Source organism: Heloderma suspectum, chromosome 4 (genome assembly GCF_057233095.1).
Source record: "Heloderma suspectum isolate Gila_16-S chromosome 4, 16-S_ref, whole genome shotgun sequence".
In the NCBI taxonomy this organism is placed as follows: domain Eukaryota; kingdom Metazoa; phylum Chordata; class Lepidosauria; order Squamata; family Helodermatidae; genus Heloderma; species Heloderma suspectum.
The window spans coordinates 101,171,363-101,191,001 of NC_139461.1; the positions used below are offsets into that span (position 1 = coordinate 101,171,363).

The following is a 19,639-nucleotide window of genomic DNA, read 5'->3' on the forward strand; positions in this document are numbered from 1 at the left end:
CAGGGAGTTTATGGAATTGATCCAGAAATCATGACTCTCTCCATATTTGCATTATTTTACAAGTGTAACACATATTAGAAAAGTACTTTGATACCTTATCAAAGTTGACATCAAGCTCCCTGTGTAAGCCTTTTTTGGCATAGTTTAGGGTCTTAATGCCATCTCAAAATCCCAACAGAACATCTGGAAGACTTGCGTAGTAGACAACTTATACCATTTTGTAGTGTATTGCAAGGTTTATGCTGGACCAAGGGGGAAATTAAACTTGAATTTGTTAGCACAGATCTATCTAAACATCCTATTAAATGAAGTTAAATCAATTGAACTTGCAGATACACACACTGAAAACAAAGTACACAAATGGACAGGGGAGACTGTTCCACAAATGAGGTGCAATGCCTGAAAAAATCCTACCGAGAAGGGAAAAAAATACAGGGTTAACATAGCAGCTCATCATACCTCCTATAGCAGTGGTGGCTAACATTTCTGGCAAGTGTGTCATGAGTTAAGTCCAATGTATGAGGTATAATGTTCAGGGGGAATAGGGAAACTCCAGGTTGCAGGCCTGATATGGCCTGGCAGCTTCTTCCCTGCCCCTCCCCCTCTGCCACAAAGGGGAAAGCACATTTCGGAGGCAAGAGCTTTTCTCTGTGGGGCAGAGGGGGCCAGGGGAGAAAACTGCTGAGTGATTTAGTCCTGCTTCCTTCTGAGCCTTGTCCTGCAGAGGCTTGGCCTGCTGACTTGTGAGTAGATTTGATGCTCATGTTGACTTGTGAGTAGACATGCGGAGGCTTGTCTTGCTTACTTGTGAATAGACATGCTGCGCATACTTCCTTCTGAGTAGGCATGCTTCCTGCTATAAATTGGTAACAATGGAATTTGGGAAGGGGTAGGATATTTTCCAGCCCCACCCACTTTTGCCTTGGGCCCTGGCCACCACTGGAATGCAGCCCCCAACAGCTTCTCTAAAATGGAAACTTGCCCTCAGACCGAAAAAGGTTCCCCACTCTTGAAGAACAGTACATATGCAGCCTATCATACCTTAGTGTGATTTTAAATCTACACAGCTGGGGGCAAAACCAGTAATGCAACAGACTGGGCCAGCATATGAACATGTCTGCTCCTATCCAAAAGTGCCACAAATCCCCTCTGGCTGTATCACTTCTGGTATCCATGGTTGCCAGGTGAAGTGTTTTTGTTTAACACTTGCCATTCAGTAGCTATTATTAAAATATGTGAGGCTATTGAGCTACAAGTGATAAAACAGAAATATGGCCCCCATGCCAGAGGCAAGTGTATTAATTCAGACCAGAATTGATTACATCTTCCCAATGTTGAGAGGCCTACAAGAATATAGGACAGGAATGTATCGGTGCTACATGGAGAATCACATGCTTGATAATGAACAAAAGAAAGTGAGCGCAGCACTTCAGCCGCATACAGACAGCCATATACAGGCAGGTCCTATAGTGGGGGTGGGTACCTTTTTTGGCCCGAGGACTGGATTCTCAGGGAGGCCTATTCCAATGGCAGGCAGATCCAAAGGCAAACATGGATGTGGCCACATACTAAAGTAGGCAGGGCTGAAAAATGAAAACAAAAAAAACAAAACCCCCACATTCCATTGTTACCAATATATAATAGGAGCTATATCTATTCAGAAGCAAGCATGAGCAGCATATCTACTCACAAACAAGCAGGACATGTCTTTGCATGTCTACTCTGAAGTAACTAGGACTGAATAATTCAGAAGCACTTTCCAATAGCATAGCATCCCAAATATGAAGCATCTGCACATCTCCTCAGAAGTAAGTACGACGAGTCCCTGCAGGGCAAGGCTCAGGACCGAATTACTCAGCAGCGTCCTCCCCTGTCCCAACGAAGTCCTTTCCCCTGCTAAGTACTGAGAAATGGAGCCTTTCTCAGCGCTAAGCAAAGAAAAGCACTTATCTCCGATCAGCTGCTGATCTGAGATAGGAGCTGTCCCTGTGGGGAACAAGGCTGGGGAGGAAATGGGCTGGGCAGGATGGGAAACCTCCATGGACCTCGCTATCTCTGCCCTAATGCCAACTCTCTCCAATCACACAGCAGCAGACTAAGCACTGCCTCTGTAGTAGAAATGCTTTGGTCCTGTACAAGGAGCCACAGAGTACTCCTGTAATCGATTTCTAGTAAAAAGGCACCAGCAACATAAGAACGTAAGCAGAGCCCTGCTGGACCAGACCAAGGGTCCCTCTAGTCCAGCATTCCATTCACACAGTGGCCAAACAGCTGCTGACCAGGAACCCACAAGCAGGGCATGAGCGCAACAGCGCCCTCCCACCCATGTTCCCCAGCAACTGGTGTACATAGGCTCATTGCCTCTGGTACTGGAGGTAGCACATAGCCATCAGGACTAGTAGCCATTGATAGCCTTTTCCTCCAGGGATTTGTCCAGTCCCCTTTTAAAGCCATCCAAATTGCTGGCCATCACTACATGCTGTGGTAGCAAATTCCATAGTTTAACTATGCGCTGTGTGAAGTACTTCCTTTTATCTGTCCTGAATCTCCCATCAATCAGCTTCATGGGAACTATCCTTTGCCTCTGTCCTTAACAGCTGTCAGCGCACTATTTTAGGCTAGAAAACCTGTACACATGCATGAGGTGTATCTGTTTGTACCAGAGATTACAGTTCTATAATAGACGTGGTTACTGTGTACAAACTGGGCATGCCACAATGACCAAGTCAGAGAATTTGGCATGGTCTGACCTAGCAACCCGGTACATGCATGCAGCTTCTACTTAAAGTTGAAATTAAACATCCAATCCTGTTCCCACAGCTGTTGTTTAGACAATTCCACAGTAATCCATAAACACAAGAAATCCAGAACTAAAGTTAGTGACTGAAATCTATCATCTTACTTCCATTTAAACACAGCAGCAGTATAAACGCACACAATACAGAATGGTTTGTTCTTTTAGTCTAGATACCTTAGTTTTGAAGCTAGCCACAAGAAAATGAATCAATTGATTCCTACTGTTTTTTAAATGGTTTTTTTTTTTTTAAGGATTTGCATCAGTTACCAATGGAATTATCTTGATCTGGGAAAAATTCTAAGGTATTCTGTTTTAACATGCCCCACTAGCCAAAGGTTTTGTATTTCTGGCAGCACACCATGATGAAACACTGAGAACTCAGAAAACTGGTATCTCTCCATCTGTGAAGAGAAAAATTTAAACACAGAATATTGTTAAAACTATTGCCATCTATTTAATCCTGACACCATGGAAGCTTTAAAAGTGAAAGGAAATGACCATCTTCCAAACATTCGACTACAGGCTAAACTAATCTGATGGAGAATGTATTTTTACTCCTAAAAAAAGAAAACAAGAAAGAAATTAAATGACTAAAAGTTCAAGAAAGCATACTGCTGAAGTGTCTGCAGAAAAATGATGTAGGTTAGGCATGAAGGGACACTTAAAAGTGTATGCTGGGCACAGTCCAGGGCACAGTCATAGTTCCAAAACTTAGGGTTTATGTTAGCAGGCTATATTAGTGCACTCACAATAATACATTATCAAGCAAGACAAACCACAAGATGTTTCAATGTTGCTCCACCCTAGTAATTGTTGTTCATAGGACAGAATTGCCAGAACACAAATTGAGTTCAGCATGTGTCAGAAATCCAAACTACTGGAAAGCCAACAATATCCACAGTTTCAACCAGAACAATCTCGACATTGTTTCATGGGAGACCTTTTACCACAGAGATAGGGCTTCGTCATATATTGCATGAACTCATCCACAGAATAATGTAGAAACAAAGCAACTAGAGATTGCTTGAGGAGTTTACAAATTCCAATATGAACTGACCCATACCTCATGGACTAATGTGCAGTTCAGAACTTAGTTATCCACTGGATTTTGAATTTCCTGAACATTCTGCTTAGGGATGTAAAATTTCTGGAAACGTTGAGGCTATGGAAAAGAACCAGTTTTCCCCCCCAGGGTTTTTTTTTGGGGGGGGTGTGAAATTTTGGAAAAATTGAAAAATAAGCAATATTCACTTTTTAAGCATTCTTTACAAATCTAAAATCACTTTGTTGCCTTAGGACAGACTTCTCCAACCTGGTGCCCTCCAGATATTTTGGACCTCAGCTCCCATCAGCCTCAGACAGGATGGCCAATGGTCAGGAATGCTGGGCACTGTAGTTCAAAACATCCGGAGGGCACCAGATAAAGCAGCCTTTCTGTTCCTAAAGTTATCTTCTGTATGACTTTGTTTGCTCACAAAATTATCATTATTTTAAAACTTTTAAAAGTAAACTCAGCTAGTTTACAATAATTACAGATGTACCAAGGGTGCAATCTTATGGCTGGCAGACAGCGTCTAGATGGCCTTAGGATTTTCTGGCCAGGGCTCCGAGCTTGGTTCCCAGAAACCTCACTCCCTGCCTCCTCCCCCGCCACATCATAGGTGGCACGATTCATCCCCGGATCCTTGCTTGTAAGAGCAGCATGGACCGGGCAAAAAAGGGGCATTCTTGGGAGCGAGGAGGGGACGCGGAACCACCATTACGACAGTTCCTATGTGCCCTCTGGCCTCCCACTCTGATGCACCCTGGCCAGACAGCCGAAATCGGCCATCCAGCTGCAAATGCAGGGTGGCCGGCCCACGGAGGAGACAACCCCCTCTGTGCTCCGCCCACCCTGCATTGGATAGTCAGCCACCTCCAAGTTCAAAGGCGTCCAAATATCCTCATAGGATTGCATCCTTAGTGAGCTTGTAATTATTGTCCAAATGGATTAGAACTACATTCAATGACTGCTACAGCATCAGAAACACAGGACTCTATAGAACAAAACCCAAGCTGTCAAGAATGCACATTTACTGGCAATAATGCACCAATGGTGACTCTACTCACATGTTGGGAAACTGAGCAAAAATGTCTATCAGTAAAATATACTTTAGATCAATAATTTTAATAAGGAAGAACTAACTATGCCAGGAACCTTACAGAGAGGATTAACATTAGTGAACTTGTAATTATTGTCCAAATGGATTAGAACTACATTCAATGACTGCTACAGCATCAGAAACACAGGACTCTATAGAACAAAACCCAAGTTGTCAAGAATGCACATTTACTGGCAATAATGCACAATGGTGACTATACTCACATGTTGGGAAACTGAGCATAAATGTCTATCAGTAAAATATACTTTAGATCAATAATTTTAATAAGGAAGAACTAACTATGCTAGGAACCTTACAGAGAGGATTAACATTTTCGCCCATGGCTTCATTATTTCCAGACATTTTACATCTCTAGTCTTTCTATAAAGGTGTTCTTACTGCATAGTTTTTAGAAATCATTTTGGGGGGAGTAAAGGCTGGGTAACAATACAAATACTTTGTCTTAAATTCTAGAAGAAAATATTTCATAATCCAAAGCTGATCAATTTTTCCAATTTGGGGGGGAGGGGAATAAAAATGGTCCTTGGAAAAAAACAGAAAAAAACTTTTTTCAAAAATTTCTGGGTTTTTTCCAGGCCTTCGTATCTCTAATTCTGATCCAGTTCTTGTCTCAAAATAGTATCAAAATATGTTTTAAATATGAATTTTCATACAGTTTTTTTTAAATCCACAAATTAATGTATAAACAGGATGGAACAAACTTATGGGTGGACACATGCAAAAGTGACATGGACCAGAAATAGATTGATTCTCCCATCCCTAGCTAGTGTGATGTAGTGGTTAAAGTGTTCAACGGGGACTCAGGAGATCTGGCCACTTGCCCATGAAGCTCACTGGGTGACTTTCGGCCAGTCACTGACTCTCAGCCTAACCTACCTCACAGGGTTGTTGTGAGGATAACATGGAGAGGAGAATCATGTAAGCCACTTTGGGTTCCTTGGAGGGAAAAGGGTGGGATATAAAAGTAATAAAAAATAAATAAATAAAACCCTAATAGCAGCAAGATAAGATCCCATTGTTAAGAGTGTGGCCTCTCTAAAAACAAAAGAAAAATTGGTGCAATGGCATTTATGCCTGGCAGGAAAGAGAACTGGGCAAGCTTCTTCAGGATTACATTTCCAGGCCTGTAAAGCCTTGTAGGTCTTCTTACATGCTGGGAGTCTAAATAACTTCAAATAGTGGCCTGGATCACAAAGTAACTCAGGAACCCTATCGAGACACTGCCAATCTGGGCACAGCAAACACTTGAGGGGGAGCGTGCTAGCCCCCCCCCTTCACAGTCATCACCCTCTTAATGTGGAAGGCAACTTTGTGAAGAGGAGCGCCTCCTGTATCCATGCGGGCTCTGCACATGACCCAGAACACTGGAAAATTGGCATTCCGGAGTGCATGGAGAGCCCCTTGGATACAGGAGGCTCTCCTCTTTATAAACTTACCCTCCACAAGTAGAGGCAATGGTTAAGGGGGCAGGGCTACACTTTCCACCTCCCTGCATGTTTGCTATACCCAGATCAGGAACACCTAAATAGAGCTAGAATGCTTTTAAAATCCAGATGATTTCTGTGGGTTCTCTCTCTCTTTCTCTGACTTGACAGGAAGAGACAAGCCAGAGTTCTTGGTTCACACGTAACCCTAATCAAACCATGGACAGAAGGTCTGTGGTTTATATAGCCACTCCTGCTTGCAGTGGGAGCAATCGGACAGGGTGTACCAGCAGGCTGTCTCGTTCACAATAACCCAGAATGTTTTGTAAAAAATCTGGGTTATTGTGACATGTGAACTGGGCCATTATCTCCTTCACCTTTCAAGTCATCAGTGATCTTCCCAATACAGCAAACAACTTGTTAAATCAAAACAACTTAACACTAACAAAACAGGCAGCGATGTGGCAATATCCTGTTACACCTGAACATGATTAAGGGTTATCCTGACACAAGGCTGCTATACTTAAAAGGCAGCTTCTATGAAGTACACCTAACAATTATTTCTTCTGAACGCATTCTTCAAGGGGTTTGATTTTTCAGGAGAAGCCAACTTGGGCAAAACCCAGTTTAGTTTTTATACGCCCCTCTGGTTCTGCCTATTTCAAACAATGGCTTCAACAAGGCTTACAGCAGGGGAGGGGAATCTCTTTCAGCCTGAAGGCCAAATTCAGTTTTGGAGAAGGTCTAGGGGTCTGTGTTCTAGTGGGTGGGTGTAGCCAAAGGCAAAAGGGGCAGGACCAAAAATACCATCATGTTGTAGTTGGAAGCTCTTGCTGTCAGTAACTAAGCCTTAGTAGAGGCATTTCAACCTTTTAGAATGGGGGGAAATTGCACAAAAGCCAGGAAGCCACCAAACAATTAGTTGTTGGGGGAAGAAGGAAAGGGAAATGGCCATCTGGGGAACCCTAGAGAGCCAGATTGGGACCCCAGGTCTAAGGTTCCCCACTCCTGGTTTACAGAAAGGTATGACTGTCAAGAAAAGAGAGTGGGGGCAGGAAGGTTAATTCAGATCCCAGCTTAGATTCTGTAAGCACTACTTAAATCTTGCCTATTTCCTAAGTTTCCTCACCAGGTCAGCCAGCATCCAACAAAATTAATGTTTTCTTTACTACCCTAGCCAAATCCCACTGCCTCAAGCAGCATAGGAGTTCACCATATTAAGCCAGCAGGACATTGCATGTATTGTGCACAGGAGCCTTGCAAGTGTGTCACTTGGCTACAAGTGATAAGCACTTCAGATCACTTGGCTACAAGTGATAAGCACTTCAGATGCCGCTGCAAAATATGGTTAAACCAGATGACCAGATCAACATTACAAAAGTGTTGAAATGAAGAGGCGATGCCTACCTAGTGCAGTGTTTCAACAGACCTGGAACCAAACTACCTGTTCCATACAGTGGAGTTTAACCGAAGCCCAACTTACTTGCAAGGTTCACAGAGTAAGGAGTATTCTTGGGGGCCAAATGACACATCACATGCCAGTACAAGAAACTGTAGACTAGTGGCTCTTTTTGAAAAGGCACTACAGCTTCCAGAGGGGGACAATATAGAGTGGAGATGCCGAAGGAAGGGAAGGGGTGCTCAGAGTTTTCCCCGTTCCAGGTTCCCCCTCAAGCCGCTTTCCCCTACAGAGTTTCAAATGCATGGTTGTGCATATTTTAACTTCAGGTGGGAAGGCAACCTGAAGCACAGAAATGGTAGGAACAGAAAGGGTTAAAAAGCCCCTCCACTACAGGTCATCCCCTCCATACAGTCACATCTATTTGCACATAAGGAACTGGCTTGCACAATACAGCGCAGCTTGTCATGGGTTATCTATCCCATGATGAGCTATGGCACCTGTATGCATCACTTTGCATATCCAACCCCCACTCAGGGTTTGGTGAGTTGAAAGAACTCTGCAAGTGTAGGTTATGTGAAAGTCTCACATAACCCACGTTCACCAGGTTCGAGTGACACAACAACCCCCGAGCAGGGGTGGGATATGCAATACAGTGGCCACGCGTGACCTGCACGCAGTGCAACCTCACCATGTGTTAAATAACCCACAGTGGGCTGTCATGTTGTACAACCGGCCCAGTGTGTCCTTGGGGAATAAGGAATACTGTTGTTGAGGACCTTGCAAATTTCAAATTACAGGATTTAATCCTAACAGGCCACCATTTAATGCCTGTAAAACCAAAACAAGGAAGTGCAACCAAAATCAAATCTATTAAAGATTTTGCTGGTGGACCATCTTAATAAGGAGTATGTAAATGGATATGCTGAATTGCTTTTTTGCCATTCTTTCTTTTTCAATAGGCTATGGCTTCAATGAATGAATGGGGAACTAGAAATGTTGCAATGTTATCACTTAAAGATTTTAAACATTTAAAAATTTCCACGTTGACTGTTTTAGCAATACTAACTAAATAAACCCACCTCTAACTCAGAGGTTTAAACAATCCAACAACTATGCACAATTAAAACAAATGCCTTGTCCTAAGAGGCCATGTACATGGATAGAAGATCTTTTTTAAAAAAAATTGCCAGTGGCCAGGAATAATTTGTCATTCAAAAAAGGGCCTTCATCACCAGTGTAGCAAAACAGCGAATGGGCATACATGAAAGTGACTGTCACTGTAGCTGGTTTGGGAGCTGAAAAATAAAACACACACATGAACCTCTTTTATGAGCTGTAATGCATCCACTTTGGAAAGTGGAAGACTTAGCAGTCAACCACACTAGAGAACTGGCCCTTCCAGATTATCAGGGTGTTGTTCCTGTACTGGTCCCACAAAATAAAGTGACAGAACAGGTAGAAATCACAGCTTTTATTGGACAACTTGTTAGTGGACATGCCAAAACAATTAGCGATCAGCTGGATTTTAAACAAGTCTTCAAGCTACAACAGAATGGTCAGACAAGATAGGCACAGCTACCTGGGTTTTATCATCACAGGAAGGCATACAAATTCAGAAAACATGACTTTATGGACATAATTAGTAATATGGGTTAGGGAGAGATACACCCTCATAGTGCAAGCTTTTCCTGGTCCTAGCTCAGCTTTTTTGGCGTTTCTATTTAAGACAAGAGTAATTTAAAGCAGGGGTGGGCAACATGCACCATGCATGCCTCCTATGGCTGTTTCTGCATCCCCCTGCCACTATTGTTGCTGCTGAATTTGGCACTGCAGTGACAGCAGCAACCCCTTGGATGGAAGCAAGATATGCAGAGAGCACATGCTGCACGTTGTTGGAAAGCAGAATCACATTGCTGGAAGTCTCCCAGGAGCACGATCCTGCTTGTAAACAAGGAGTCTGCTTCAGTGCATCTTGTTTCCTTCTAGAATTGGGCAGTTGACACCTTCGTGTCAATTTCAGCAGGGGAGGAGTACAGCCTCCAGTGAGTTTCAGGGGGCAACACAGGACACCAACCTCCAGTGGTTGCCCAAACCTGACTTAAAGGTTTGTACTCTGCCTTTCTTTCACAGAGGAAATCCAAAATGGTTAACCTACTCAAGTAACACAAACTTCAATTTTTTATACATATATAAATTAGTGCAACAACAAAAGCCACAGACAAAAACACATAGCAGCAAAGTAACACAGCCATTGGCTAACAATTAAGTTGTGCTATCTCCAAAGACTCCCTGACATCACTGTGCTATCCAATATTATTGGACTGTGGAAAAATATGGGTCACCACAATAAGACCATCGCAGATCCAAGCAGGTGATATATTAGCAGCACAGCAGAAGAGTGTGTTCAATTCTGCATTCATTTTGAACAGCTGAACCCAAGATCAGGTACATGACACAGAAGTTTAGCAAACAGGACTTTTATAGGTGCTGTACTACAGTGATGGGAGAAAGACGAAAGAAGCCCCTTCTGCCGAACATCTTACAACACCGGTTAATAAAATTGTAAAGTAGCATCCATCAAAGCAGGCACTGACAACCTTACTGTCCCTAGCAGCTGCCACTCTGCAATATTAATCCTCTACAAATATTGCTTTTTCAGTTGCACTTTAATGACACACACTATGCCTCGCTGTGTGTTTTGTCTCATGCATTAACATTTCCTTTAGGTGGCAACATTCTGATATAACGTAGAATAGCTCAAGATGTTTTCCTGTTCCATCCTAATTAACTAGTTTTTACTATCTTTCCAGATGTTAATATGAATCCTGGAGATTTTCCAGTGGAAAGAAAACTTGAGACCCTTTGCTACCTATTTCAGGTATGAGCAGAACAGGAACAATCAAGGGGCCTCTTACTTCTACACCCAAAATTCTGCAGTGTGAAATCCTATTCCATTTCCTCTGGGCACAGACTGGGCACAGACCAGCACTGGGACTCACCAGGTATGTGACTATATTGCTCAGTAGTCCTGTGCGATGGAGGTAAGCAAGATCTACTCCATATACAGCATAAACACAACCCACTCTGTTGTTAGCAAAAAATACTTTTTATTTGCAGTGGTAAGAAGGCACTGCCCTCTTTCAGGCTAGTCAGTAAATCAATTAGAGGTTATATTCTCAGTTGGCAATTTAAGCACATTTACACACATTTTCATGACAGCACCCTCCCCTCCAATCAAAATCTTACCACTACTCAGAGTCCTTTGGGTTAAAACATGTGGCCATGTATATATTCCGATGGTGCTCAAGGAGTTTTGCTTCCTTCCACAGAGGCCAACCACAGAAAGTGTGCAAACATCAATAGATAACGTGTTGCTTCCATTCAAAATTCTTTGGCAGATTATACTCTCAGAAATACAGGACGATCAGGTCAACAAATATTCCAGCTCAACTGATTAGAACAGCCTTCTCCAACCTGCCTCCCTTCAATTTTTTGCCCACAACTCCCATCATCCTTCAGCATTGGCCATGTTGGCTGGGCCTGATGGGAATTGTTGGCCAAAACATCTGGAAAGAAAGAACCAGGTTGGGAAGGCTGGATTAAAAGCTTGACCTGTTCAGTTCTCATTACCAACCCAATGAGTGCACAGAGGAGAAAACAAGAACCTGTAATTATTTATCCTGATGTACAAAGCTACTCTGAGTTCCTTAGGAATCTACAAGTTCATGATCCAACTCATCCCCCTTAACAGTAAACATCACAGCTGTGAAGGATTTGTTCTCCCTCAATTTAAGCCAACCAACATCTACTTTGTACTTTGAGACAGTTCTTTTTTCAGCCACTTCCTGAAAGACTGAGATTCAAATATGGAGTATATTATTCCACCCTTCCCAGGTCTATCATTTCTTCTCCTTTCAAACACAACAGGAATACCAAGATCCCAACCCTATTACACCTGGAGGCCTAAGATGCTGGACTGCACCCACTCATATCCACTTCTTCCAGGCTAAAGCACTAGAGGACAAGCAAGCAAACAGAAGTTCTCATTCTCAACTTTCTAGTTCTCAAGACAGGTTTTGACAAGTTTTGGTGCTTACAACATAGAGGTGACTTGATCTAACTTTTTATTTTAATTTTTAAAGGATGACAGCATGAACATCTGCCAGGAAGAGCATCACATGCCAGGTAGCATTTTGACCTCCATCTGATCTAGTATAGTCCAGCTAAGCAGGACAGTTTTCCCAGGCTTTTTAGTCTTAGTGCTTTTAAAGTTCTTTGCATTATTTTCTGTTCCTAGCTTTATTCCAATGTTGTTTTAACTGTTTTGGGATTGTATTATTTTATATTTCACCATTTTAACTTTTGTTTGGGAACTGCCCAGAGAACATTTGCTTAATGGGTGGTATGGAAATGTTGTAAATAAGTAAAATGCTTGTAAATAGCTACCAGCCTGTGGCAGATAAGAACAGCCACTAGGGAGGGAGGCATGTATTAAATGGAAGTCGAGTCTTCTCTCTTTCAGGCCAGCTGTGGTAATAATTTTAGGAGGAGTTACTTGCAAGACTGAGCTGACACTCTTGCACTGTGTGGCCAAACAGTTGCCCATTTCATTAGGAAGGGGCCAGTGCCCATCTAAATGCACAGGTTCTCACACCTCCTTAAAGAAATCTCACACTTAACACAGAAAACCTTCTTGTGCTACAAATACCAACTCTTACCATCTCCTCCGAAATATAAATGTTTAAAAGGACCGAACTAGATTTGATGGAGGCATCATTCATGTGTCCAGTCTGCCTCATTTACATATAGAATAGGGGTGTGAGAGTCCTTTGTTTAAACAGAAAAAGGAACACAAGAAGAAAGCTGCTGACCCCTCCCTGTCTTCCTTCAGTCTGTTGCTCAACAAAAGCAACTCATCAGTCTGTTGCTCAAGTACTTTACCTTCCCACTCCAGTACCAGAGGTGAGCTAGGAAGGCAGAAAAGTGCCTCAAGCAACAGACCAAGAGAAGGTCAGGTACAGTAGGGAAGGTTCACCACTCCCTCTTACTTGTGCTTCTTTTACTGTTGAACAAAGACCGGGGGGGGGGGGAGAGAAAATGGGGCCAACACATTAAAAGCCACTTTTAATGTGTCTCTAGCAGCTACATAATTTTCATTTTTACACTAGAGAAGGTGCAGAGGGTCCAATCTGGATCTTAACACATGCTAGAGTCCCAATCTGAATTGGAGGCCCCTGCACCTACTCAACAGTAGAACAAAAAAGAAAAGACATAGCTGCTACACACAGTTTTTAACTAATGTCTGTTTTGGCTCTCTGATCACATCACCACCCCTTTCAGTTGCCGTAAGTTTCTTGTCCCAGAATATAAAACCACAAATAACTTAAAGCGTGTCTTCTTATCAAACCAGTCATATTTTGCTCTTTACAGAACTACCACATTGTACTTACTTTTTTTGTTTTGAAGATTTAACAACTCAGTCCTATGCATGTTTGAACACAATAAGGCTTCCTTCTGAGTAATCAGGCTTACTCCCTGGCAAGTGTGTACAGAAGACGGCCGCAATCCTGATAACTCCCAAGTGAGACCTTGAAAATTTATAGTGCATTGTCCTCCTCATTTATAAAAATGCCAGCTCATTTTCAATTAAATAAAACACAACCGTTACAACCTCCTCAGAGGAAAGGTAAGGTTCAATGCTAATCCATTTGAGATTCAGAAACCGCAAAAGACAATCTTCTACACAGACAAAGTTAGTAACATGAACTTAGAAGAGAGAATTCTGGAGATTTAGATCTCAAGCAGTGTAAAGCTTTGGATCACTGCTGAATGCCCAACCTTAAAAAGCCTTGAAGTATTTTACATTTAGGCACTATTTTAAGTTGCCACATATCACTTACACTCATTAAACATTTACATCAAAAGCAACTGTGCCAGTTGCACAGTGGGCCACTTCACCTGTGGCAAGTCATGGGTTATGTTTGGAACTACAATGCCCATAATCTCTGATCACTGGCCACGCTGACTGGGGCTGATGGAAGCTGTATTCCAAAACATCTGGAGAGCACCAGGCTGCCTCCCCCTGAATGCGAACTATTAGAATAGCCTTGCCACTCTCCCAATATTAGACATACATGATCTAATCTGGAAGAAGAGGCGTTAGTTCAAAAGGGGCCAGTCAGGTGCATTAAGTATAAACAGAAGTTGTCGGATGAATGGTCATGGAATAAACGCTGGGCATCTGCACAAGGATTATGTCCAATGGATTAAGAGGTGGATTCTCAAATCAAAGCAGGCAGAGACACACACTTTCAAAGTTTCAACTACTTTGTTTACCACAGCCTCTTCCCCTACAGCATTTAACTTAAATATTTCTCAATGCACCAGTAAAGTGCACTGGCACTGCCTGGAGAAAGGAATGAGAACATGACATGCTAATCGTCATACTCAGGATTGATTTACTAGGAATGTAGTTGAGTGGAGTTAATCACTCAGAAGTATGTTACTTTTGGTCAAAACAATCTTTTCTTCAGCTGTCTAAACAACCTCTGCCCTGCCTCCCAGGTAAGTCACACAAAGCCAGTGTCACAACCTCATACCAAGCACAGCATTCTCTCTTCATTAGTCCTGTAGTCATTTTAAATAGGTAAGTCTTTACTCCACCAAGGCACACAATCTTATGATTACCACCCCTGATATACTGCTTGGGGTAACTGAAGGTAGCAACCACAGACAATCCTTAGGAATCATTATCAGCAGTAATAGAACATTAGTAGCAATTGATTGTATATAGAGTGTTGCTCTCTCACCATTAGTAACATGTAAACACTTCTCACACATCACAGTAGTTACACTGACAGCTAACTCTTCCTTTTCAAGAGTGTTGGTTTAATCAAGTATCTGAGATATTTAACACGAATGGCATACCAGTGTTACAGCTGCTGTCAAATCTTAAGATTCTGGCCTATATGGTCACTGAGCAGGATTAAGCAACCACCTCCAGTTTAATACTCCCTACCTTGCATCTCACAAGGCAGGAGACCTACAAGCAGGCCAAAGTGAATATATTGCTCCATAGATATATTCACAAATTATACCCAGTTGTCTGTATGAACCCTAGGAAACTAGACTGGTTGACTGGGATTAACAGCAAATTAGGAGCTAGTAGTTATACATACACAACCAAAACATTTCTCTAGAAATGTTCAAAGGATGCCAACTACAGCACACGCTTCTGACAGCATTGCCTTTATGTTGCCTATTATTGGAACTTGCATTGCAACTACATCTCAGAGGCCAGTGTTCTAAATGTACCAAGATTATAGAGAGGAAAACACTAAGGGTGCAATCCTATGCATAATTTTATTTATTTATTTATTTATTGCATTTATATCCCGCCTTTTTTCCTCTTGCAAGGAACCCAAGGTGGCTTACATTATCCTCCTCCTCTCTATATTATCCTCACAACAACAGCCCTGTGAGGTAGGTTGGGCTGAGAGTCTGTGACTGGCCCAAAGTCACCCAGTGAGCTTCCATAGCTGAGTGGAGACTAGAACCTGGATCTCCTGGCTCCCAGTCCAACACTCTTACAACTCCCAGCATGGGAGATCTGTGTTGCTTTACAACAGCCTTCCCCAATGTAGCACCCTTCAGATGTTTTGGGCTACAGTTCCCATCAGCCCCAGCCAACATGGACAATGGTCAGAGATTATGGGAGGTGTAGTGCCAATCATCTGGAGGACACCATGTTGGCATGGGCATATATTACTCTCCACCTTTTTCAAATGGACAAACTGAGCAGGAAAGGACAAACAGTAAGGAACTTGCTGAATCAGTGGCAAAACAGAAGCTAAAATCCAGATCTCTTTAACTTCAGCATGTCCTGTCCTTAGGAGGACCACTACCACCATTTAACATCTAGTTTGAACATCATAGTAAAAGCTGCTGTAGAGGATACAGAAGTGATGCAATCCCTTCCCAAAGGACTTGCCCTGGACCTTACAAGGGAGAGACAAAGTTGGAAAGAGAGGCCAGGGAGGGACAAAAGAATAAGGAGAGTGGGTGGGAAAGTCAGGCGGTACAGGTAATGCAGAGCAGGTGAAGCCAGCATGATTCGGGAAAGGCTTTAACAAAAAAAGGAGATCATGAACAAAGCCTGCTTGACCATACAGTCATCATAGATAAGTTACCTGGAGTGTCACAATTTAAGGCATCTCCATCATGCCAAAAGCAGAGCTCAGGTCTGGTCTCATGCTACTTCCAGGATAGCTGGTTCCCTACTTGAACTATCTAAAAATTTTTCTAGGTCACCTTTAAGGATGGAACCCTGCTCAAGGCACCATACAAGATAAAAGCCACACAAAGCAGATACTGAGTGTGTGCTCAAAAGTTCTCTGTTGATCTCTGTGGTGTGGTACTATAACATCCTACTATAACTCACTGAACTTCATGCACAGCCATGAGATTCTATCCTTCCCTATGATCAAAGGGTTTAAGTACCTTCCCTATGAAGAAAGGCTACAGCATAAAAGTCTTTTTATTCTAGGGGGGAAAACAGATTGTGGAAGTCATCGTAAGAGGCTTATAAAATTATGAATGTTATGAAAAGGGCAGATAAAGGTCCCATTCTCAGTGACATTGTTCAGCAGCACATTCAGAAAAGACAACAGGAAATACTACTTCACACAGTGCATAGTTAGCTTCTGGAATTCACTGCCACAGGATGTGATGATGCCTATTAACTTAAGTGGCTTTTAAATTGGTAATTAGTCCTGGCAGATGGGTCTATCAATGCCTATCAGCCATGATAGCTAAATGGAACATCCAGGTTCAGAGGCATGGAGTGTTATACAATGGGGAGAGGTTGCCTTTATGCCCTGCTTGTTGGCTTCCAGAAAGCACCTGGCTGGCCACCATCACCACCAGGTTTTGGTTTAGACCAGGATGGAGAATCTGTGGCCCACAGGTGTTGCTGGACTCATCTGGGGGGCCACAGATTCATTTCCCCTGGTCTAAGGGTCCCCATGGACGCTTTTACTGGTTTAGCAGGGCCCTCCTTATCTTACAATCCCATCCTTTTGCTGTTGTTTTTCTTGAAAACAGGAAGCACACTTAGAAATATGACACTTCATTCCAAGCATATCCTTCAGATGTATATAATTTATGTCTCATTACACACACATACACACATCCTGTCATTGGCAGGCTTGGTCCAAGGGCAAGAAAGGCAAACTTCGCTCAAGTTCAGTATTCCCTTGTTGTCCAGTTGTTAAGTCGTGTCCGACTCTTCGTGACCCCATGGACCATAGCATGCCAGGCCTTCCTGTCCTCCGCTCTCTCTCTCTTTAAAAAGTCATGGGGGAGAGCAACACATGGGCAATCCCTCCTCCTTTCAAGGGGGAACCTCAAGCTTGGGGAAAATGCTTTTACCAAGATTCTCTACCAGCAGAGCACCCCCCCCCCCCCGGCAACAAAGGAGAAGGAAGAGAGGTTCACCAGATAAATCAGGCGGCTCGGGGAAAACAGAAAGATTGAGAGAAGCAATTCTCCAAACAAGTTTAAACACGATTAGTGAGCGCGCTCACAGAGCTGAAGACAGGCAAGACAGCAGTAACAGTGCCAGGAGAAGGTTCCCTTAATCATCAAGAGGGCCAATATGGGATTTAATTGCAGGCTGACTTCAGCCGTTTAGAAAAAGCATGTCGCGAGTTGAGTTCAGCCCCTGCCACTGGAGAAGAGAAATAAATTGGGGGGAGGGGCGGCCAGTGTCGGTGGGCGAAGGGAAGTGGACGGGTGGCGAAAATAAGGAACGTTATTTCCCCCCCCCTCTCTAGCCGTCCTTCCCGCGTTTATATACCCCCCCACACACACACTGAGGTAAGGAGAAATCATGGGAGATTTTAACAAAAGGCTGCCGAGCGCTTTGCTCATTCTGGAATCACTCCTACGCTACTGGCGATCAAGTTTAACTCGGGGGGTGGTGGGGAATGTGCTTCATTGGCGGCTGCAACAGCATCCCCTCTAACTCGCCCTTCTCATGGCCCCTTGGAGGTTTACTAATCCAGATTTGAACGAGCCTAACATTCCCCCCACCCCCCCGGCACACACACTTTGGAATCCAGGCTTGCGCGTTCCCTTTTGTTATGAACAGCCCACCAGCAAGAAACGTGCCGCAACCATCGTCTGGCAACAGCAGGCAGTCGAAGCCAGAGATTAAATATTCAGGCGTCCAAAAACGATACACGAGAAGAAAACCCGAGCAATATGCTCAGTCAAGAGAATCAAACCCACCCCCCTTGGCAAATGCCCTAGAGATCTCGGAAAACGTTGCTATGGGATCCACCATTCCCATGGGGAGGGGGGGATATATACTTCAGAGCTGGGGGGACAGAAGGAAAAACACGAGATTCCGCGTACTCGCTCGTACTCTTCCAAAAACCGAAAGCACATACGGGATTTTAAAAGTTGCTGGCCGAAGAAGTTTCTTTTCTCCGATGGACAAGTAGAGAAGGCTCGTTTTTCGAAACAAAACAGAAACATCATGAGGGAAAAGAGGGAAGGGGGCTGTTCATTCATTTGAAAAAGGAATTAAGGGGCGGTGGGGGAAAGGTGCCCGAGGGCGGGGGGGAGAAGGGTTAATCCAGATTTTAAATAGCCATTCTGCCCTTACCTTACTCTTTACTTCCACCGCGCTATAAGCAAAATACCGCAGACTCTGAGATTTATTAAAACTCCGATTCATTTTCTCGGTCCCCAGTTTAAACCCCCCCGTCTTTCGCCTCCTCTTCGCCCCCGCTCAACAAGGGCTGGAAGATCCACCGCCTCCGTGAGAAAGCGCCCCCCGGGCTGCCGCTTGTTGCTGCTGCCCCGACCCTGGAATGTAACTTTCTTTGGAACGTTCAGCCTCCCAAGATTCTTTTACCCAGCGCGCTAATCAGAACGCTCGCTCTTCGGGCTTCTGTTTGTTACAATCGCTTTCAGGCAGCTCGCAACGCGCCTCTGACTCAATAGGAAGGCGGCTGCGGCACGTACTAGGCCCCGCCTCCATGTGAACCTCCCACTTTAATCTTCGCCTATTTCAAATTCAGGAGCAGTCATCTCCTCCAGCCCCCTGGCCGCCAGAGGGCGCACTTCGTGGATTATGATCTAATAGTGATGACGCGATTTGCTTGTTAGTTGGTTGCTCGGTCATAATGGCCAATAAACAAAGATTTAAAAAACAAACCTGCTTTGTTAATTAGTATAAAGTCATTTACTTTTAAAATGTCCACACAAAGTTGTTGTTATAAATCATCTAGAATATGGATGGTTACAAATTGCTTTGTTACTGTCTCCAGTAAGAATCTCCAATTTATCTACTGCCATTTTTGTATGGGAGGGTCAATTAGTGTCAGATGATATGGATCATGATCTTGGCCAAAAACAATAATAGTGGGACATACTTTTGAGTAAACATGCATAGAATTGCACTGTAAAAGTTTTGGACAGTAGAGTCATTAAGAGCTGAAGCAAAGTCTATAACAGATTGATGCACTTAGACTTCATTGCACTAGCTTTAGATCAACTGCATAATTCAACTCACAGGGTTCCACAAATTACACTGCAGAAATCAAAGGTAAAATTGCTCCAAATGATTCAAACAAATGAACAATCAAAAGAAAGGAACCCCTTCTCATTCCAGGTCATTAGCCAAGATGAACTCAAGAAAAAATCCTGCCTGATCCCAGTATGACTCTCAGGGCCAAACTAGACATGACATTAATTGTGTGAATGTAATTAACATGAACATTTTTGTTATAGCTGCTGAGGGAAAACTTGAGCAGCCTTGGGCCTGTGGGGGTGCAAGATGTGGAGT

General features: G+C 43.3%; 1 protein-coding gene across 1 annotated transcript in view; it reads right to left on the reverse strand.

Moving 5' to 3' along the window:
• PARD6G (par-6 family cell polarity regulator gamma) overlaps positions 1-18,833 on the reverse strand; it is a 112,638-nt gene extending 93,805 nt beyond the window's left edge. The window contains exon 1 of the mRNA XM_084850080.1: positions 18,455-18,833. Coding sequence (XP_084706206.1) covers positions 18,455-18,526 — 72 coding nt within the window. The 5' untranslated portion in view covers positions 18,527-18,833. The remainder of the gene's footprint in view (positions 1-18,454) is intronic.
• Positions 18,834-19,639: the final 806 nt, after the last annotated feature.